This window comes from Schistocerca serialis, chromosome 4, assembly GCF_023864345.2.
Source record: "Schistocerca serialis cubense isolate TAMUIC-IGC-003099 chromosome 4, iqSchSeri2.2, whole genome shotgun sequence".
In the NCBI taxonomy this organism is placed as follows: domain Eukaryota; kingdom Metazoa; phylum Arthropoda; class Insecta; order Orthoptera; family Acrididae; genus Schistocerca; species Schistocerca serialis.
The window spans coordinates 692573072-692597526 of NC_064641.1; the positions used below are offsets into that span (position 1 = coordinate 692573072).

General features: G+C 37.1%; 1 protein-coding gene across 1 annotated transcript in view; it reads left to right on the top strand.

Moving 5' to 3' along the window:
* The window catches only part of LOC126474698 (uncharacterized), a 282698-nt gene extending 258243 nt beyond the window's left edge, over positions 1 to 24455 (top strand). Inside the window, exons 7-10 of the mRNA XM_050102175.1 lie at positions 263 to 400; positions 9576 to 9742; positions 24127 to 24314; positions 24448 to 24455. Of these exons, the coding sequence (XP_049958132.1) occupies positions 263 to 400; positions 9576 to 9742; positions 24127 to 24314; positions 24448 to 24455 (501 nt within the window). The remainder of the gene's footprint in view (positions 1 to 262; positions 401 to 9575; positions 9743 to 24126; positions 24315 to 24447) is intronic.

Here is a 24455-nt window from a genome sequence, read left to right on the forward strand (position 1 = left end):
TTGTACAAGTATTTCAATCTGGTACTATGTGAGAAAAAAATATTTTCATGTTTTTATTTTATTAATAAGATAGTCGCATCCCAATATTTTCTGATGAGTAACAGGGTCTCTGTAAAGTTGTTATTGTGGAAGTCCAGCCAGCTAAGGGTTTTATACAGCTGTTAAACATTTAATTTTCCAATTACGTCATTTCACAATTTTAAATATTTATTGTTATTTAATTAAAAGTGGAAATTATAATATTATTTTTATCTTTTTGCAGATTGAAGAAATTGAAATTGAAATCTTATTAAAGCAGCATTCAGCCAGAAACACTCCCAACATAGCAGCAATCATCGCATTCTCTCATAGAATATCTTGCCTTGTTGCTACTGATATTCTTGAACAACAGAATTTAAAAGTAAGTAAATTCTGTATATAATACATGAGCATATTCATCAATAAGAATAACGGTGTTGTGAACGATAAGTACACATGTAAGCCAGTAGCAAATTCTTTAAGATACAATATTCATTCCTGCAGACAAAGCAAATAACAGAAGTAAGCAAGCAGGAAAAATAAGAGAAGATTCTCTCTCTCTCTCTCTCTCTCTCTCTCTCTCTCTCTCTCTCTCTCTGTGTGTGTGTGTGTGTGTGTGTGTGTGTGTGTGTTTGTGTAGGTGTGTAGGGGAGATGGCAAGCAGATTAATATTATTATTATAGTAATTGCCATTAAAACTGCAACACCCTAAATGTAGCATGCTAAAAATGTCAAATTGACACATGTATACCACATGCTTAACATGCTTGAATGTGCAAATGATTAGCATTTCAGAGTAACAACAATAAGTAAGTAGGAGTGACTCCATCTACATTCTGTGCATAAGGAACAGTTATACAGCGGACTCCTCATTCAGAAATCATACTTAAATAAGAGCTGTTTAAGAAAAGTTGTGTTATAACTTGTGTAAAAAGGAGAAATTTCTTCCAGTATATGTTAGAATTTGTCACCGGCAGGATTGTGGCACATCAAGATTTTGCTTCATCATTTTGCGATATTGCTGCTCACATTGGTTGGAATCCCATGGCTGTCATGTGAATATGGGATCAATGGATTCAGGAGGACCACATGCAATCAATGGATTCAGGAGGAGCATACTTAACACCACGCAGGAGCTCAACATCCCCATGTAACTAGCACCCCATAGGAAAGAAATATGATTTTCTTGGTCATGCAGAACTGTACAGTCACATCACATACCTCGAATCAGAAAAAGAGTTCATTTGCAGGAGGACAAGTATCCACACAGACAGTGTGATGATTTATGGTGGACCATCAAATTTGACTTTGGTGACCACTGTTACAGGTTCCATCAATACGGCAGCAGATGGAAAAGTGCTAACAGTTATATACACAACAACAACACTGGACACAGTAGTGTCATGATGAAGTCCTTTCAGACAAGTCCTAGTTCTGTGTAGAGCATCATGATGGACCATCTGTGGAGATTCTGAGGAGAACACACTTTGCCAGATTGTATTCATGATCATCATAAAGATGTGATGGGAATGGGTGCATTGAATATACAACACAATCATAGCTGGTTTTTATAGTCTGTAATATGGGAAGCCATTACATTTCATACATATTAAAGTTAGTGGTAGTGCCTTATCTTTGAGGTTTCCATGATGTTTTCATTCAACAAGGTAATGCAAGACTGCATATTATCTGTGCTGTCCTGATGGCCCACAATATGGTTGGTGTTCGATTGTTGCCATACCCAGCATGTTTTTCACATCTCTCACCCATTAAAAACATCTGGTAATGGGTCGCAGGGAGACTGACATGCTACAACTAGCCAGCAACTATGACTGATAAACTCTGGGATAGAGCTCAAGCAGTGTGGAATGATGAGCCTGTATTTATCATCCAAGCTCAGTCTGACATGATACCCAGCTGTTTTAGAGCCATTGTTGCTGCCAGAGTTGACAGCTATATGTGCTAAATTTTACACCATGTATACCCTCAAATTATCTACAAATACAATAATGGGAAAAAATTGCAACATTACTAAGGAGTTGATGACAGAATCAAAAGTTGGTAGATATGTTTCTACATCTGAAAGATGATTCTGTTCAAATTTCACACCAGTTGCATTAGAGTGTCACTGCTAGTGCCATTGTGAGGATGCAAATCAGGTTTGTTTTAAATACGCACTGTAATTGTCATGAATGTTAGTTACCGTTGAGATTGGATGTGGTGATTTGATGTCAGTCAAGAATGCCTTTAAGGTGACAAATACACCATGATCAACAACATTCTGAGTCTGAGGGACATCATTGGATGACAAGTCGAGTATCATTCAAAAGTTGAGTATCATTCAAAAAAATGATCTTCACTACTTTTGGCTAAACTAACTTTCGCATAGAAAGGGGTGATTTTTGCTGCCACGTAAATCTTTGGTCACTTCTCCAAAAAAGAAAGAAAGAAAGAATTATGGCATTTAAAGAAACCTTTTGTGAAACTGATATATTCCACATCATTACAAATTGTCATATCCATGATCTATGGAACAAGTCTTAATCTAATCTATAAACCATTTTAAGTTGCAGGGACTTTGTTAAAAAGCAGTACTGAATAATGTTTTGTTTTGTGTTTCTTCTCAAGATAGCTAAAGTCATCTAACAAGTGTGTTGTGTATTGTCTATTCTATACCATGAACTTCAGCTGAGAAGTTTGGATACATTGAACTGTGTTATTCACAAAACAATTAAGTTTAAAATTTATGCATTGCTTACACTACTATCAAATTTATCGCCTTAGCTTTCTTGAAAGGCATAGTTTCGATGAATAAAAAGTACATTTATAATAATTATAAGTCACTCAAAACCCAGGCTAAGGGAGACCCACCTATTACGAGAAAGAAAATCTAAGATCTTTAGAGTGACTCCACTTTCACAACCTCCAGCAAAAGAATTGCTCCCTCCAGATGAAGGAGCCTGTTGTCCCAAAAACTAGGAGTATTACGATTTGTTTTATGTATTTTTACTAGCAGTGCATTAAGTTATGTTATTATTACTTACTCATTTGTTTCTGTAAGGTGTGACATTCTCTGTCTCATTGACACTAATAGTCCAGTATATAAACACAGAGTATTTTGACATGATCTAAAAAGTTTTCAAAACATCATTTGCAATAGTGTTTAGGTAGTATTTCAGCAAATCATCTTGCAGCTCTTCTTTCAGGTGCAAATAATCACACTGGACCAAAAATTTATCCTTGGGAGACATCAGACAAATACCTGAAGGGAGTCTGCAAGAGTCTTCAAGAATACCCTATCCAAATGAAGCCACTCAGTGACTGGATCCTATACAACTATAAAATTTTGGTGATGGTGATTGTTATTGTTGATTTTTGTCTTTTTCCAAATAGTCTCAGAAGTTGTCTATGGTGGGGTGTTACAATGCTACCCTGTGCAACTCTCGTCATGCTCGTGGGCACGAACAAGTAATGTAGGCTATCCACCAGATGCCCCTGTTGCATGTGTTATGCACAGGCCCAAACCTCTTGGCCATCCCTGCTTGTTTGTGCTTGACCAGTACAGTACATTTGCATGTGGTACAGCCTGGATGCAAGACTGCCCACACATCAACTGTTTTCGTACCCCGCCTACTTGTGCCTGTGTGCATGCTGCTGCCTGCAGGGGGGCACACTCAAGTTAGAAAAGCGTGATCTGTGGGATTAAGATTGAGTGATTTAATGAACCAGTTGATATGTAGGAGAGTGTCTGTTTGTTGAACCAGGAGTGTTTGTATGCAGGCCTGTTATCACAGCTGTTGTCATCCTGGAAGACAATTGTGACCACAAAATATTCATCATGAAGAAGTAGGAGAAAGAGCAACACTTGGACTGTGGAAACAAACATGCTGATTCACATTCTTGGTAACCTGAATATTTGGCCAAAGGTGTGGTTTTTTTAATATATGTATGTGTGTGTGTGTGTATATATATATATATATATATATATATATATATATTATATATATATGGTCTTTAAATATGTCTGCTTGTGTCTGTATGTGTGGATGGATATGTGCGTGTGTGCGAGTGTATACCTGTCCTTTTTTCCCCCTAAGGTAAGTCTTTCCGCTCCCGGGATTGGAATGACTCCTTACCCTCTCCCTTAAAACCCACTTCCTTTCGTCTTCCCCTCTCCTTCCCTCTTTCCTGATGAGGCAACAGTTTGTTGCGAAAGCTTGAATTTTGTGTGTATGTTTGTGTTTGTTTGTGTGTCTATCGACCTGCCAACGCTTTTGTTCGGTAAGTCACCTCATCTTTGTTTTTTTATATATATATATATATATATATATATATATATATATATATATATATATATATATATATATATATATATATATGTATATGTATATGTATATATATACACACACACACACACGGAATCAGGTCTGGGCTGAACTACACCCTCCACACACTGTGAACTGAACACCTCACTGGAACATCCGACCACTTGATATTTTGTATCATTTTAAAAGGAGGAAAAGCATGATTCACAGACCACACTACATACCTTCAGTCAGTTACTGTCCAGTTTTTGTGTTGTTTGAGCCATTGAAGACATGCATCTCTAAGTGCCACTGTGAGCAGTGGCCATTCACAAGGTACCCTTTACAATGTTCACAAGGAAATTGGTTGAGATGGAACTGCGTTCAGAAGCAGCAGCCATTCCTGTTGAATTTGAAACCTATTGTCATTGGCAAGATAAGACACTCATGTCCAGTCTTTATTGGTTAGGATATTTTTAAGGCCACTCTTGTTATGTTGCAAGCAGTAAACTATTGCTAGTGGACATGTTTGACAGTACATGCTTATCAACCAACATATCCAGCAATTTCATTAACAGTGTGGTCTGCAGCACATTCAACCATTATAGCTCCTTTCTGCCATCTTGTCATGTCTCCACACCACTCATCTTACTATGCAGATTTCCTGCAACTGACTGCCATGACACATCAGCAGTGGAAGGTCATGTGACCACCTATTTCCAAATATGCACCATCTACAGTGCTCCAAACATTCCATTGTGCTCTTTTAATGTGGTGACTAATATGTTGTCTGGTGAGTTTTATGTCTAGTGTATGTTGCTGAAAACTTGTATGATCATTACTGACTGTGCATAGTTTGTAGTTTTAACTACTGCACTTGTGTTTCTGTGTGTTACACACGTACCATTTAAATTTTATTTCTCATTAAAGTAGTAATGAAAGGTTATTATTCTTGCCAATTCCATTGAACACTATGAAATTATTGAATACTTGGTATAGCTACTGATACCTTATCAGTAATATCAGAAAGAGTATATGGACAGTATCACAGAAAAAACACTTCTTCTCACGATAAATACATCATCATTCTGGAAACAATCTAACATTTTTGGTCTTCAGTGTGTTTCATTAATTACTTAGCATCCTCTTCTGACTCTTCTTTCCTGGCAGGATGAGAGCCATTACCTTCCATTTGCAATGCAGTGGTGCTACCCTGATACAACAGAAACCAGCTTCACTCAATAGTCATAATTAGCAGTTAAATATTATTGTTGCTGCAACAATGCAAGCTTCAGTCACAAAATACAAATGCAGCATGGAAAGGCGTACAACTTTCTTAAAATAGTGGCACTAAGATGGCAAATGCCAAAGACATTAAATCACCAACAAATCAGACATAACAAAGAGAAGCCAAACAGATCTGGACTTTAAAAGCAGTCGGATAAAACAGAATGTTACAAATCTGATTTTATATGAAGAGTGACTCTGTTCTATACTTCCTGAAAGTAAGTATCTTATATACAACCGTGATTTTATGCTAAACCAATGAACAACATATTTTATCCTCTGCATTGATTTATTTGGTATACACAGACATCAAAATGTTGGGACTGTTTCATTAAAGATTCTACCAAGATATAAACAGTGGGCTAGCCGATCGACCTTGACTGTGGCTACAAACTTAGTAAGACGTGGAAAGCTGCATTTTTTTTATTAAAAAGAAGTAGGAGACAATCTGCTAAAACAAGAAACAGACATCACTGCAGTTGGGAAGGCCAGCAACATGGTTATTTCCTGAAATATTGTGCCCATTGGACACAGATGTCTGACAGTACACCCATGAAATTATTTTTGCCATTTCATACCTTCTTCCATGATTCCTTGTGTTGAGGGCAGCCTCACCACTTTATAACATGTGAGAATATTACTTTTGTAGAATTTGTATTCACATAAGAAGCTTGTTTCATGTTTATATTATGAACTTCAGTAGTTTCTGCTGGAATAGTTCATGTAAACAACACTGTAATTAATGCATTTTATACAGCAATATCCCATTTGCAATAGTGACCTCAGTGATAAAAGTTGGAAATAAAAACGTGGTTAATAGAATAAAGAACTAAAGTAAAATATAGGAGGCATGTAGAACCTGCCTTTGTAGTTTTTAATATATTTTATCTATAACATATTTTCAGTAGAGGAACTTTTCTGAAGAACGTTGTGAAAAGTAAATACAGTATCCAAAATGTAAGTATAATACTTCCTTAAAGACAAAATAAGTCTTCACAAATTTTAGAATGTCCTGCTTTTGTTGTATTAGAGTACAACAAAGAAAAGCAAGACACTCTGGAAACAGTCATTTACTATCATCTAGATTTACAATTTAGTGACCCCATCAGCAATGCAAGTGGAAGATGCAAACATATCATTATGTGTAAAAGTCAGACACATCCAGCAGTGAGGGCACCAGCAGTTGGAGCACTGTTGTTATTGCCGGCTGGTCACATGTAAATATCACAGTGCCATCCACCAGTGATCTCTTCCTCACTTGCTGAACTCTGACTCCTACTAGGCATAATGGACTTTGCTTAATATCATACTAACTGAATCTATGGACAGTATGCCAGTAGTGCTTTGACTCTTTTTGGGTACTATGTCACATTTATTTGTATTTGGCTTATATTAAGTTCTGCCATAAACTATTAGTGTTTGGTTTTATGTCCCAATTCATAGTTTTTATTTGTTGTTACATAAGTTCATTTGTATTCAGTAGATGTTTTTGGTTCAAAAGTGAGGCTTACAATATTCATATTCCTTTTTCAAGCATTAAAAACTTTTACCTACTGAAAGTGGTATAAGGAATGCCCTAATGATTAGTTACAGTATTTGCCAGCCGAAAACAGGGTACACTTTGTGAACCTACTAAGGTTACACTGATTGTTTCACCTCTTTGCATTTACACTAATTTTTAACTGACTGATGAATGTAACATTGGGTTCAAATGCGTAAAATATAATTAAGTTATAAAGTATTTCATTATTTTTCTCTGTTTTATGTTAAATGGTGTTTCAATTAATATTTTCCTTTTTTCAAAGTAAGCTTATGCAAAGAGCTTAGGAACTTCTAATCACAAGAAGTTATATATCACAGGAAGTTATATATCCTACTTGCACTAGGAGCAATTAGATGAGAGATTTGTTACATTGTGAAATTCACTTCTTACTTGCTGTAGCACTGTTTGAGCAAATTAATTATATGAGAATACTGTACCATTTCACAATTGTATTTTAGAACAGTTCTGACAACCTGTATCTTTTTTGTGAATGCAAAATTACAGGTAATTTTAGAGAACCTTGTGCTGCATGATGTGGCTTAGTGGCTCAGTGGCAAAGTCCCAGACTACAGATCCAGAGGTCTTGTGCTCAATGTGGAATACTTTCCAGGATTTTTATCTGCCACATTTTCCTTCTTTCACTTCCGGCAACTTTTATTAATGTGAAAAATGCTGAGATGCACCATGGTTTGGCACCACATTTAACTGTTGGTGCACCTATAACTGGTTGGGTAAATCAGTTCAAACATCTTAGGAAAAAAATGGCATACCGTACCACCTTTATTAGTAACACACATAGTGAAGTACTGTGAGGTTCAAACCAACCTTCAGATTGATGAAAGCTGTACCTTTTTATGTGATACACACACAGATATTTATGAAAGAAATAATGATGAGATGAACATGTGCTACAAAATATATTTTCATTTTACTCCCAGTAAGTAAACCTTCTCTTATTCTCTCTGGTTAGGTGATTTTCTTCCTACAACATCCCGTACATACAGTAAGAGGATCACCTTTTAAGTTGTACAAATAGTCAATAGATGGCACTACTGAGATATGACATTACTATTGTTTTAAAATTTATCTGTAAAAATTATCCATTTCTGGCAGATTCCACATAATTTGACTGATGCTCATACACAGGCTCATATCAATTTACGCAAAAAAAAAAAAAAAAAAAAAAAAAAAAAAAAAAAAAAAAAATGCAAAATCCACTTGAATCACCATAACAAGAGATAAAACTTGGATACATTCATATGAGCCAGAAACTAAGTAGTGGTCAGTTGTTTTGTGTGGATGTTCCAAAATGAACCTAAGCGAGCAAAAGTGGTTTGCTTGTCAAATGCTTCCAAGGAAATGAGCACTCATTTCTTAGGTTATGTTGGATAAGTCATGAGCATTGATTTAGAGGATCAAAGGACAGTTAATCCTGAATGGTACACAACAAATCATAGATGAAATCGGGAAAAACAACTGGAAATGTCATATTATGAGAAAGCTCACAGTAACACAATGTTTAAAAAATGAAATATTTTAAGGAGAAAAACACTGAATTAATGTCTCATTGCCCATATTCCCTTGATTTGTTGCCCAACAATTCTTTTTGTTCCCTTATGTTAAACAAAAAGTGTGTAGACAATGATTTTCATCCCATCAAGTAGCTATTGAATCCTTCCAAAATTATGCTTTTGAAGTACCAGCATCATTGTGGAAAAAATGTTTCTAGAATTAGTTCAATCTAATACAGTAGTGTGTAAATTTTGAAGGGGAATAATTTGAGAAACAGTGAAAACATGTGTTTACAAAAATGTTTTTCTTTCATTGTTTTTGTAACAGCTTTGTACTTTTCCTAATCTGTTGTCTTCCACAATCTTCTCGAGATGTTAAATACCTTTGCTCAGCATAGCTGTTTCTGTCTCAGTCCGTCTAGTATAATGTTTTATCATATGTTCCACTATCATGAGAATAAACTTGTAGCATTGCTAAGTTTTGTGCTTTGCTATCTTGCTATATGTCACATTTTTTTACTCATACAGTAAATATATTCTACTCCCCATTTCTGTCTCTGTCTATAGCAATTAGATTACTATAAAAGACTGATACAAGGGTTTATTTGTCTCACATTATAAAGCAGTCTTTCTTCTTCTCCCTTATAAATGACAGAAAATTTTGCAATCTTCATAGGTATCAGTTGCAAAAAAATGTGTTAAGTATTACCATATGGTGTCTTTTAAAAGCTTTTTGATTGCTTAGATAAAAGAATAGTGCTTTGTAGATATTAACATATAAGCTTTTCCCATTTTATTCCAATCAATTTGTCATTATTGATAGTATGTTATATATAGATTTTTCCAAAAAAAATTGTGTTCCCATCAACAATATTTGGAGTGTAAGTCATTTTATATCAATAAATTTTCTAGACAAGAAGCCTCCTGATTGTACGGTTCATCAGTGTAGCACAAAGGTGTGATACCCTTCAAAACTTTCAGTCATGTCATAGTGTACTGGAAGGATTACAAAGCCCAGCCATTCATAGACTCCATAAGACCTGGGAACGTGTTCGCAAGGAATATCCATCAAAATACTGGTAAGTATTATTACTAATCCTCAGAATATCCTCATACACAGTATTTGTATGTAGTATCTCTACATACAAATGACATGATGTTCACAGATCTTCATCTACAGTTAGTGTCACTGCCTCTAGATTGCAGAGTCCTGGGTCCGATCCCCAGCCAGGTCAGAGATTTTCTTCATTTAGGGATGGTGTGTTTGTATTGTCCTCATCATGTTATCTCGTCTTCATCAATGAGCAAATTGCTGAAATAGTGTCAAGTAGGAAGACTTGCACCAGCAGCCAAAAAACCTGATGGGGTCTCCCAGCCAATAATTCCACTGAATAGAATAGAAGTTTATCATCTTGTAACATACAGTTTCAAGTCATTGACTTAATGTACAGGAGACTCTTCAAAACATGATAATTGGTTTACAATTTTTCTTGTAATGTCATTAATATAACATACTGTACTGGATATGTAATTAATTTGCAATTAACATTTTTTCTTAAAAAGTAACAAACTTTTAAAAATCAACAGTCCTAAGTTCTTGCTCTCTCCTTCTCAAATTTTCAGGTTGTCCTTCATTAATTCTTCTACTGAATAGTAACATTTCTGCACTAGTGACTCTTATAAGGTTTAGTTTTAGGATTTATAAATTTATACCGAGAAATTCTCTTCCTTTCACTTTATTATAAATTTTCATACCCGTGTACTGTGGAGTTTGAGCATAAAGTTTTAAATGGTGGGTTGACAGCATGAATTAATTTTATTTCTGGTGTTGTAATCATGCTAACAATGATTTGCTACAAATGAATCAGGGTCGCTATGTACAAAGATAATCAGCTCGTAGATGTATAGTAAGGGAACACTTGATATGCTTAATCAAACAATGGAAAATGCAGGATGGAAATATTATGAGAAGGAAAGTTGCTACTCACCATATACCGGAGATGCAAAGTTGTAGACAGGCACAACAAAAAGATTTTCACTCTTAAAGCTTTCGGCCAATGGCCTTTGTCAGCAATAGATAGACACACACACACACACACACACACACACACACACACACACACACACACACACGACAAAGGCCATTGGCCAAAAGCTCTAAGTGTGAATATCTTTTTGTTGTGCCTATCTGCAACTCATCATCTCTGCTGTATGGTGAGTAGCAGCTTTCCTTCTCATAACATTGTTACTTAATATACTTAGATTTTTTAGGAGTGGGCAACATGATTTTCTTCACCTTACATTGTTCATATTTCTAATGATGGTTTTCTGAAGTTTTAACATTCAACACATATGGTTTGAGTTACCCCAAAATACATCTCCATACCTTATTATTGTTTCGAATCAGCTGTGATATACAACATTTCTTATGTCCATATTGGCACCATTGTACAAAACCGTCATTTTATATGCTAGGCTATTTAATTTATTTACAGGGCACTGTACAGGGCTATTACAAATGATTGAAGCGATTTCATAAATTCACTGTAGCTCCATTCATTGACATATGGTCACGACACACTACAGATACGTAGAAAAACTCGTAAAGTTTTGTTCGGCTGAAGCCGCACTTCAGGTTTCTGCCACCAGAGCGCTCGAGAGGGCAGTGAGACAAAATGGCGACAGGAGCCGAGAAACCGTATGTCGTGCTTGAAATGCACTCACATCAGTCAGTCATAACAGTGCAACGACACTTCAGGACGAAGTTCAACAAAGATCCACCAACTGCTAACTCGATTCGGCGATGGTGTGCGCAGTTTAAAACTTCTGGCTGCCTCTGTAAGGGGAAATTAATGGGTCGGCCTGCAGTGAGCGAAGAAACGGTTGAACACGTGCGGGCAAGTTTCACACGTAGCCTGCGGAAGTCGACGAATAAAGCAAGCAGGGAGCTAAACGTACCACAGCCGATGGTTTGGAAAATCTTACAGAAAAGGCTAAAGCAGAAGCCTTACCGTTTACAATTGCTACAAGCCCTGACACCTGATGACAAAGTCAAACGCTTTGAATTTTCGGCGCGGTTGCAACAGCTCATGGAAGAGGATGCGTTCAGTGCAAAACTTGTTTTCAGTGATGAAGCAACATTTTTTCTTAATGGTGAAGTGAACAGACATGATGTGTGAATCTGGGCGGTAGAGAATCCTCACACATTCGTGCAGCAAATTCGCAATTCACCAAAAGTTAACGTGTTTTGTGCAATCTCACAGTTTAAAGTTTACGGCCCCTTTTTCTTCTGCGAAAAAAACATTACAGGATACGTGTATCTGGACATGCTGGAAAATTGGCTCATGCCACAACTGTAGACCAACAGTGCCGACTTCATCTTTCAACAGGATGGTGCTCCACAGGACTTCCATTATGATGTTCGGCATTTTTTAAACAGGAGATTTGAAAACCGATGGATCGGTCGTGGTGGAGATCATGATCAGCAATTCAAGTCATGGCCTCCACGCTCTCCCGACTTAACCCCATGCGATTTCTTTCTGTGGGGTTATGTGAAAAATTCAGTGTTTAAACCTCCTCTACCAAGAAACGTGCCAGAACTGCGAGCTCGCATCAACAATGCTTTCGAACTCATTGATGGGGACATGCTGCGCCGAGTGTGGGAGGAACTTGATTATCGGCTTGATGTCTGCCGAATCACTAAAGGGGCACATATCAAACATTTGTGAATGCCTAAAAAAACTTTTTGAGTTTTTGTATGTGTGTGCAAAGCATTGTGAAAATATCTCAAATAATAAAGCTATTGTAGAGCTGTGAAATCGCTTCAATCATTTGTAATAACCCTGTATATCTGAGCCCCATATAGATTTTTATCCAGTTGCAGACCTAGGAATTTCACACAGCTGGCTTCCTGCAAATTGTGGCTTTTGTGATTGATTTGAACACCATTCAATCTTGCTTGTTTTGATTTAAACTGCATTTACTGAATCTTTTCCATGTTTAATTTTAATACATTTAAATCAATCCAGATATCTAATTTTTCTAAAGTATTTAATACAGTTTGAGGAATTTATCAGTACTTGCACTTTCAATGATCACAGATGCGTCAACTGCAAAGAAAACTGAGTGACCCTCAATATTAAGTGGTAGATCATTTATGTAAAACAGAGACAGAATGGGATCTAAGACAGAACCTGGGGGTACTTCTTGTGAAATGGTTTTCCTTTTTGAAGTTTAAGTTCCTGTACCTCATGATATAACCACTCTTTGTCTTCAGTTGGTCTGGTAGGATTTTAGCCATTCTAATGCAGTACCCCTACTTCCATATTTTTCCAGTTTATAGAGTAGCAAGGAACGGTTCACACCATCAAAGGCCTTTGGCAGGTCACAAAAAATTCATGTAGACAGGAGCTAATTTTATCTACAAAATGATTTATAGCAGATATTGTGGTTTTACCTTTTTGAAATCCATACTGTTTTTTTCTTTTTTTTTAAGATTATTGTAAATTTCTATGAAGTTTTGAATTTTTATCATGACTCCCTGTTTTAACTGTATTATTGTGTACTTTAGTATGACTAGAAAATAACCTTCTTGGGGGGCCTGTTTAACTATTGTAAATAGAGGCTGTGCAATTATTTTAGAGACTGTTTTTAACACTTTAGTTGGTATCCTGTCCCATAGTCACAGTATCACATTTACTATATCTTTTACAGTAGTTTTGCTGAATGTACTGAAAGTTCACCTTGAAGTTGCTCAAAGCTAAAGAAATGTATCTTATCTGGGTAACTTTTTAGATTGATGTTTGATTTGTTTGCATCTATAAAGAGTTCATTGAATAATTCTGAAATTTGAGCAGGATTTAATTTTGCTTGTTTTGATTTGCATTAACTGAGTCTTTTCCATGTTTAATTTTAACCTGTTTAAATAAAGTATTTCATAAATATAATGGCTTCTACCTGTGGAACCTGTTTCAGTTTTGATCAATGACCATACTGCCTATGATTTGTTTTGACTATCCAAAATAAATCTATTATTCATTAGTTCTTTTGCTTCCTTTACAACTTTTTGAAAAGTTCAGTTTTTTACATAGGTAACAAAATCAGGACTTCTAGTATTTTTTAATTTCCTGTGTAGCTGTCTTTCTCTTGCAGTAGAGATTTTTATTCCTACAGTAATGCACTTTACTTTATTTCTTACTTCTTTATGATGTACAATAAGGGGGAAAGTTTCATTAAAAACGTTTAGAATTTTTTCACTTTTTTTATGGCTTAATGTCATTAGAAGGGAGAAACTTAAACACCATTTTGTGCATGAATACAACTATCCATAAGTGCATATGCATAAATTTATACAGAGCATTCACAATTCCTTTTACAGGCTTTAGGGGTTGTAGAGGGAACTTAGTAGATAAAGTTTTGATAAGGAACATATGTCTGGAAATATATGGTTTGAATATAAAATAAGTTGAAGATTAGATCATTTACAAATCTCCCAGTTCATGTCATGCAGATAAACTGAAAAGAGGGTGCCATCATCAGTCCATGTTGTAATTATGGCATCATTTACAGTTTTCATCTGATTACAACAAAAGCTCCAAGAAGTTGGTACATTCACAACTGGGAGGGTTGACTATGGTGCTCCATTGATGTGCTCCACTCTTGACTTTGAAGAGGACATCCCTCATTTTGTAGAAGAGAATGTGATGACAAGTACTTGAAACATTTCCCATGCCACAGGCTCCTATGGAGCACACAGGTCAGTACTCATTGACTCTGCTGTGTGCTTACCATGAATTTGGAGATTTGAAAGTGATGTAATCTTCGAACTTATTTTCTACCGAAATGGAACTTTTCTGAACACGGGTTCTGTATCAAAACATTATTTCCCACATCCCCTATAGAATCTGCAAAAGTCTGTAACAGGAATTGTGAAACATCCTGTATATTCCCTTGTGAGCCAAAATATTATGGCCATCTGCTTAATAGAATTTTGGTCCATCTTTGAATTTCATTACAGCAGCAATTCTGTGTGGCATGGATGTAGCAGGTCCTTGGTCAGTTTATGGATATGTGTAGCACTAATTGCTTATGTACAGGTCATGCAATTTCTGTACATTACAGGCCATTTGTTTGGGAACATGGGGCCAGTACCCAATAGTGTCCTAGATGTGTTCCATCAGGTTCATATCAAGTAAGTTTGGCAGCCGGTCTATCAACATGAGTTCACTATCACGCTCCTTAAACCACTGCAGCATGATTGTGGACTACTGGAAAATACCATTGCTATGGAGGAAAATTTCAAGTATGAAGGGATAAAGATGGTCTGTAATAATGTTCAGATTGTCAACAGCTGTTGTGGTGCATTGGATTACAACCACAGATCCCATGAAAACCCAAGTGAATGTCACGCTCTGGCCCCATGGTCTGTGGCATGGTTCACGTTTCTAGAAGCCTCTTGCCAGGATGCTGGTGTATCTGGACACAAGTATCAACTTAGTGTAACAATAACAATAAAGATGATTCATCCAACTAGGCAATCATTGAGCCACAATCTAATCTCATTGATCCTTTGCATACTGTAGTTGTAATTGACAATATCATTGGATCAGCATGGGAACAAACTGGGGTCATATGCTACATATGCCCCAGACTCAACAATGTGCATTGAATGTTATGCTCTGAAATATTTATTCCTGCACATGTATTGTACTCTTTCATCATATCTGCCACAGATCCCCACCAATCATGGTTTACAGAGTGGGCAGGCCTCCAGCCTCCTTGTTCTGTGATGAGGAATGGATTTCCAGCACCTTATGACTTACTTGTTGTTTCACTGCCTGTCAACCACTTCCTATAGTTGCTTACAACAGTAGCACATGAACTGTCTTCTAGCTTTGCCATATCTGAGATGCCACAACAATCTGCCCTTTGTCAATGTTGCTTACATCAGTGCATTTCCCTATTTACAGCCTGTATTGTCACCAAAGTGATTTCCCATTCTTCTATGCTCTGTTTATATGCTCGTACTTTATTCACTGTAACATGTGCCCTCAGTGCAGTCAGATGGCACTCTATCATGCAGTGAACAGGGATCATAATATTTTGGTTTATCAACGAGTTAAAGTAGTAAAAGAATAGAAAGATTATTGATGTAGACGTAGATTTTATGGAGCCTTCTCCATGCAAACATGAAGGATAACTGAGTCTTCAAAACAAGCACTGCATATTTAAGTGAAAAGTTAGAGCTAATACAGAGACTTACCAATAATCATTCTTCCCATATGCCATTCACAAATGGAACAGGGAAGGGGATCATTTAGTGGTACCAGAAGTATCCTCCATCACATACTGTCAGGTGGCTTGCAAATTATTGATGTAAATGTAGATTTTGTGGACCCTTCTCCATGCAAAAATAAAGGATAACTTGAGTCTTAAAAACAATAGGTGTTATGGGCAATTTTACTTATTGTTGCATTTATTATATTCATGTTCCATAGAGCCATGCAGCAGTGATCTTTCCCTGTATGCGAAACGTATACTGAGGTGCCAAAAGTCACGGAATTGTGGTATGCACATATACAGATGGCAGTGGTACTGCATACACAAAGTAAAAAAGGGCAGTGCATTGGGGGAGCTGCCATTTGTACTCAGTTGATTCATGTGAAAAGGTTTCTGATGTGAGTACGGCTGCATGTCAGGAATTAACAGCCTCTGAACACGGAATGGTAGTTGGAGGAGATACACGGGGCATTCCATTTTGTAAAATGTTTGGGAATTTAATATTCTGAGAACCACATTGTCAAAAATGTGCTGAGAATACCAAATATCAGGCATTACCTCCACCACAGACAACACAGCGGCCGATGGCCTTCACATAACGACTGAGAGCAGCAGCATTTGCATAGAATTATCAGTATGACAGACAAGCAACACTGTGCAAAATGACCACAGAAATCAATGTGGGATGTACACTGAACATATCCTGTAGGACAGTGTGGCGAAATTTGACATTAATGGGCTGTGGCAGCAGACAAGCAATGTGAGTGCCTTTGCTAACAGCATGTCATCACCTACAGCACCTCTCCTGGGCTTGTGATCATGTTGGTTGTACCCTAAATTACTGAAAAACCTTGGTCTGGTCAGATGAGTCCCAATTTCCGTTGGACAGAGCTGATGGGAGGGTTCGAGTGTGGCACAGACCCTGGAAAGCCATGGACCCAAGTTGTCAACAAGGCTTTGTGCAAGATGGTGGTGGCTCCATAATTGTTTGGGCTGTGTTTTCGTGGAATGGACTGGGTCCTCTGGTCCAGCTGAACTGATCATTGACTGAAAATGGTTATGTTTGGCTGCTTGGAGACCATTTGCAGCCATTCATGCACTTCATGTTCTCAAACAGTGATGCCATGTCACCAGGACACAGTTTTTCACGACTGGTTTGAAGAACATTCTGGACAATTTGAGCAAACAATTTGACCACCCAGATCACCTGGCATGTATCCCATCAGACATTTGTGTGACATAATAGAGAGGTCAGTTCATGCACAAAATCCTACACTGGCAACTCCTTTACAGTTATGGACAGTTATAGAGCCAGCATGGCTCAGTATTTCAGCAGGAGACTTCCTATGACTAGTTGAGTCCAAGTCATATTAAGTTGCTGCACTATGCCAGGCAAAAGTAGGTCCAGGACAATATTAGGATGTATCCCATTACTTTTGTCAGCTCACTGTATAGTATTATTTTTTATAAAAATTTTCTTGTACAACATGTATCAATAAAATACTTGACCAGACTGTGACTGAATATTCTGTTGTAATACAAACATAGTATTAATGTGTTTTTATTCAAGAATTTGTCTGTCAGTTCAGTAATATGTTTACAAACTACACAACCAGAATATGATAACAGTCAAATTTACATAATACTTATGTTAGCATTTGAGAAAAAAATAAGTTGTTTATAATAGTTATTTCTTTAACAGACTCACATTTGCAATCTCATCAATAGGAAGACTGAACCAACACAAATTGCCATTATTTTGCTTTTAAAACTGATTGTCTACTTTTTTAAGCACTTAATTTGTATGTGAAGTAAGTTGAAACTTTTAGTAGCAATATACTTAAAACATTTTTGCTCCAATAACAGATATTTTAATTCATAGAGGATTTCATCATTGTGTCTAGTACCATGTATGCAAACTGCCACACTGCATTCATACAGTAAAGCATGTTACCCTTATATGCTGTCATAATTTCCCAGTTTTCTCTGCCACCAAAAGCAGTTAATATTATTTCCTAGATAATCGGGTGATGCTAAAGGTTTCCAGGCCCTTTGACAGTTACTACCTCATTGTATAAATTTGTTTTGGACTCACCCCATTTTCACATTTATGCTTACCTACTTTTCTCTTTACATGCTCAGATTACCTCAGCCTGTTACCATGCTGCATGTTTTCAGTTGTGCAACCTAGTAAAACACCTAACTGCTTCAGAAATAGTTAACAAATGGGCTATTTTTATCAAAAGAGCACACATTTTTATCACATGTCAAACCTACTGTTCATTTTTTAAAATTTGTACACTCAATTTATATTTCTATATTTGCATCTGTATTCTGCAATAATGATATAAGACAGGAGGTGCATTATGCACCACAATCATTTTACCATTTGCTATTCCATGCATCATGGATGATACATAGAAATGTTTCCCTCAGTGTAAGCCCAAATTTCTCTAATTTTATCTTTTTAGTCACTATGTGTATAGTGTATGTTTTAGAAGGTAATATTATGTTCCATGGTTCATAACAAAATTTGAGCTTTCAGAATTTCAGAAGTAAAGCTTTCTGTGATACACAATGTCTTTAGTGTAGTGTTTATTGAATATTTCCGTGTAATGTATTACCGCCAGGTAGTGATGAGCACAACTGGATGAAAACAATCAACTCATTCAGTTGCAGTTTTACTTTTAAGTTATTTATCAATTTTATTGAATTGTTCTTGCATTCTTTTAAGAGAAGCCAGTCTACTGGAACAATTGAATGATAACAGTCGATTCAGTCAACTGTAATTTTACATTTCCGGTGAATTAGTTCTGCATTTCTTTTGAGTGAAACTAGTCACAACGCTCCATGAGTTTCCTGCTCATCATCTTCAAGCAAAATGTTGGGTGCATGTCCAGTTCATTCCTTTATTGCTGCTAGACCAATGCTTCTGCCAAGGACCGATAGGTGGGCCAGTCACATGCCTCCAGAAGAGATGACTCACCTGGTGGGAGGAAGGGGACAGCCCTCTGGCAGGGTGGAAGAGAGTCTGTATTTGTTGAGTCCTCCTGCTGTCTCTCTTTTCTACTATCTGCCCCAACCAGTGCAAAGCTCAGTTGGAAGCCACTTTCCTGGTTAACAAGATTATCACATACTCATATTTCCACTGCCTCTTTGATGACTGAACTCTAGAACTTATTGGTAAGGCATATCATCTTTATTCAAAAACAAAATTGTGCCCTTCATTGATATTGTGCTCTGCCACAGCAGACTTGTTGGTTTGCCCAAGGCAAACACTCTTCACATTCTCTGAAAAGCACTGGAAGTTGCATCAATGCATCTGGCTGATGTACTGTGTGCCATGCTTGCAACTGATGCTGTAGACACCATGTGCCTATAAGCCATAGTTGGTTTTTGATTGACCCAAGTATAGACTTGATTTTAACAATTGAGGAGGAAATGGTTTTTATGTTGTTTTTCTCCATTATCCTGTCAATCTTGTCAGTGGGTGGCCCTGCTTAAGGAAGGAATACCAGGTGTTAGGTTTATTCCCCTGCATCATTTTCTTTCTACTTTTTGTTTGGCTGGAGAGCACATCTTATTTGTGTCTTTAAGTAACCATTGTTACAAAATGTTTTGCAACCAGTTTCTGCTCAACCATTAAAATCTAAAATGTTCTTTGCTCATTCAAACACCAACTATGGCTATGGGCACCTGCTATCTACAGCATCAGTTGCAAGTATGACATGAAGTACATCGGCCAAATGTAGTGATGCATCTCACATTGTTGTTTGGAGCATGTGAGGAACATTCGCCTTGGCCAAACTGACGAGTCTGTAGTGGCAAAGCATAATGTCCATTAAGTTGGTTTTTGAACAGAAAAAAACGCTGTGTCATGCCAACAGGTCCTGGGGTTTTATAATCAAAGAGACAGTTGAAAATGAGTGCATGTCTATCTTGTCAACTGTGATAGTGGTTTCCAACTGAACTCCTCATGTGGTGTGGTGTCAGCAAAAATGTCAGTACATCAGGAATGCTTGGATATGAAAGCCTCAGATGTAGTGGGCAGAATGGACTATCAGCGAGAGGACGTGGTACTTGGATTAGCCTCATCACTACTACTACCACCAGCACCACCACCGGCCACTACACTTCTTCCCGAGGAACGTGATAGATCCACCTGTCGGGTCACTGGCATAGATGTATGTGGTCCAGTGATTATGAAGGAATGAGCTGGACATGAACCCAACAATTCACCTGAAGATCATGAAAAGGAATCTCATATTAATGTTGTACGACATGATAACATGACTCAGCTGATGGTCCGAGAAAATTTCATCAGTCTCTGTTACTTTCATTGACTGAAATAAGGCAGTAGTGCTGCTGGGTACTGGGGATCCAAAGCCCCTGGGTAAACGTTAAGACATCTCATGAAGCACTTCAAAGTTAAGATAAGCATTATGTGTGTGAACTTAATTATGTAACGAATAAACTAATTCTTCTCTTCCTCGTTTTAAACTGATTAACATATTTCTGCAGATTAAGTTCTTCCAGATGCAATTAATTCTTAATTAATTAAGATGATGTGTTGTTGGGGGTACAAATTTGAGTGTAAAAGTTTCCTTTGGGGTATGCAAAAAATAAGGTTTGTGTTATGTTTTAGTAAATTAAAAAACCTTTGAACTGAGCCTTTAAAATCTTTCTCAGGTATTTATTTGTGTGGAAGGCAAATATTTTGTATGGAAAATTATGTCATGGACTATGTTCATACAAATCACATCCGTGCAGACAAGCCTGTTTACATTTCACAGAATGTGAAAAGTAGGAGGTGGAAAGGAGAAAGGTGGAAGGAGTATATAGAGGGTCTATACAAGGGCGATGTACTTGAGGACAATATTATGGAAATGGAAGAGGATGTAGAGGAAGATGAAATGGGAGATACGATACTGCTTGAAGAGTTTGACAGAGCACTGAAAGACCTGAGTCGAAACAAGGCCCCGGGAGTAGACAACATTCCATTAGAACTACTGACGGCCTTGGGAGAGCCAGTCTTGACAAAACTCTATCATCTGGTGAGCAAGATGTTTGAGACAGGCGAAATACCCTCAGACTTCAAGAAGAGTATAATAATTCCAATCCCAAAGAAAGCAGGTGTTGACAGCTGTGAAAATTACTGAACAATCAGTTTAGTAAGTCAGTTTAATAAGTCACAGCTGCAAAATACTAAAGTGAATTCTTTACAGACAAATGGAAAAACTGGTAGAAGCCGACCTCGGGGAAGATTAGTTTGGATTCCGTAGAAATGCTAGAACACGTGAGGCAGTACTGACCTTACGACTTATCTTAGAAGAAAGATTAAGGAAAGGAAAACCTATGTTTCTAGCGTTTGCAGACTTAGAGAAAGCTTTTGACAATGTTGATTGGAATACTCTCTTTCAAATTCTAAAGGTGGCAGGGGTAAAATATACGGAGCGAAAGGCTATTTACAATTTGTACAGAAACCAGATGGCAGTTATAAGAGTCGAGGGGCATGAGAGGGAAGCAGTGGTTGGGAAGGGAGTGAGACAGGGTTGTAGCCTCTCCCTGATGTTATTCAATCTGTATATTGAGCAAGCAGTAAAGGAAACAAAAGAAAAATTTGGAGTAGGTATTAAAATCCATGGAGAAGAAATAAAAACTTTAGGTTCGCCGATGACATTGTTATTCTATCAGAGACAGCAAAGGACATGGAAGAGCGGTTGAATGGAATGGACAGTGTCTTGAAAGGAGGATATAAGATGAACATCAACAAAAGCAAAACGAGGATAATGGAATGTGGTCGAATTAAGTTGGGTGATGCTGAGGGAATTAGATTAGGAAATGGACACTTAAAGTAGTAAAGGAGTTTTGCTATTTGGGGAGCAAAATAACTGATGATGGTCGAAGTAGAGAAGATATAAAATGTAGACTGGCAATGGCAAGGAAAGCGTTTCTGAAGAAGAGAAATTTGTTAACATCGAGTATAGATTTAAGTGTCAGGAAGTCGTTCCTGAAAGTATTTGTATGGAGTGTAGCCATGTATGGAAGTGAAACATGGACGATCAATAGTTTAGACAAGAAGAGAATAGAAGCTTTCGAAATGTGGTGCTACAGAAGAATGCTGAACATTAGATGGGTAGATCACATAACTAATGATGAAGTATTGAATAGGATTGGGGAGAAGAGGAGTATGTGGCACAACTTGACAAAAAGAAGGGACCAGTTAGTAGGACATGTTCTGAGGCATCAAGGGATCACAAATTTAGCATTAGAGAGCAGCGTGGAGGGTAAAAATTGTAGAGGGAGACCAAGAGATGAATACACTAAGCAGATTCAGAAAGATGTGGGTTGCAGTAAGTACTAGGAGATGAAGAAGCTTGCACAGGATAGGGTCGCATGGAGAGCTGCATCAAACCAGTCTCAGGACTGAAGACCACAACAACAACAACAGCAGGTATAGTATGAGGTCTGTTCAAAAAATTCTGGAATATTTGCAATTTCGCTAATGATGTGTTAGAGTGAAATATAGTTGGTATCCCTGCACATGCATGTGTTTAATGTGTAACTGTTGGAAGTTTTGTTGTTGTATGTCCATTAGTTATTGTTCAGTGCTACATTCAGTAGAATGTTACAGAGACACACCAAATGATGCAAGAAAACTACAGTGATGTGTGCTTAAGCTGTATCCAGTGTTACAAATGGTTTGCACAATTTAAAAATGGCTGGACAGAAGTTAACGCTGACCCTCTTTCAGGACACCCTTCGACATCTACCAACAACTTTGAAGGATTAGGTCGTCATGAGTTTGTGCCACATGGACAAACTGTTAATCAATGGTACTATCAGGACATGTTGTGATGCCTGCGAGAAAATGTGAGAAAGAAATGGCCTGAAACATGGCAAGACAATTCATGGCTCTTGCATCATGATAACACACCCGCGCATTCATCCCTGTTGGTGCATGACTATTACACAAAAAATGAAGTCACTATGCTGCCTCATCCTCCCTACTCTCCAGACCTGGCCCCTGCAGACTTTTTTTTTTATTTCTAAAACTGAAAACCCTGTTGAAAGGAAAAGATTCGCAACGATAGATGAGGTAAAAGAAAATTTGCTGCCAGTGCTTCAAGCAATCCAGCAAGAGGCATACCAAGACTGCTTCTGGAAGTGTAAATGGCATTGGGGGCAGTGTATCAATTGTGGAGGAGAGTATTTTGGAGGAGATCCTGCCCAATAAGTAAAAGGTAAGTGTAGAAGAATTTTGTGGACAATTTCCAGAATTTTTTCAACAGACCCCGTAGTTCACAGCTATGAAGAAGTACTATCTACATTCAAGCATTGGTACTTCAATTTCACAATTAAGCATATCAATATCGATAACTGTAAACAGTCTGTAACAGAGTTCATGCCCTTCTGGGACACTGGGAGCAACGATTGCACTCACTTGACCACAGCACATTCAGTTCTGAACAGAAACAGTCAGTTGGTTTGGTGTTATTGAATCATTATTGAATGCATTCTGTTGCAGCCTCTCATCCTTGTTATTGTCATTCTAATGTTTGATTTTTGTTTAGTGCCAATAAGTAGGCTTTAATCAGTTTTTCACCCATCTTTAAGAATAATTTGCGTACTTAATAATGAACTTAGTATTAGGATCTAAATTTAAAAACAGTCAGTTGCTTGGGAAGTTTACACAAAAAGTAAAAGAGATGTTCAGTTCTTAAACATTGCATCTGTGAATAATTAGTCAGAAGTTACATTTTTATAAATACACTTTTTATTTACCTTTCATTGAAAGGTCATGTTGACAAACCCCTTCATGGCTCATGTATAACCAAAAAAGCTGAACAATATGTAATGAAAGATTCTTACCCCGAAATGGAGTGAAAACATTCAAATAACTAACTTAATCATTAAGTGAAACAACTCAAACTCAGATAGTAAGTGCAAAACATTTGTGTAGCAGACATGGCCAAAGAGACTATTTTCATTTGGTTGTTTCATTTGACTGAAAAGAAAAGCAATGGACTGACAAATTGGTTGTTTAATCCAGCCAGTTGTCTCATCACTACTACAGCATAAAATAATACAAAGAGCAGTTGCATAACACTCTTATATCTGCATCAACCTATCATCCCATTTTCCTCAAAGATTTACTGTGTTCATTTCACATTATGTTTGGTAGCTTGTTTGAAACGCTCTGTCGTAAACATCGAGATCCACGACTGCCTGCATACCAGAAGGCATTTTATCAGGCTAGTCTGAAGCCTCCATTTCTACCTTTCATTGGAGATATCCTAGCAAGAGCTCTGAGAAGAGTGCCGAATTTTCCCTTAAAACTCTTGTCAAAATCTTCACAAGAAAGTTTTACAAGTAAGTACCACAAATTTGAATAATTAAAATATAATATATTTATTCATGCATAGAAGTAATTTTCTGTCCATATACAAGTTTGTAATATGCATTATGAAATATTAAATTTGAATAATTTCACATCATATTTCAGATAAATGA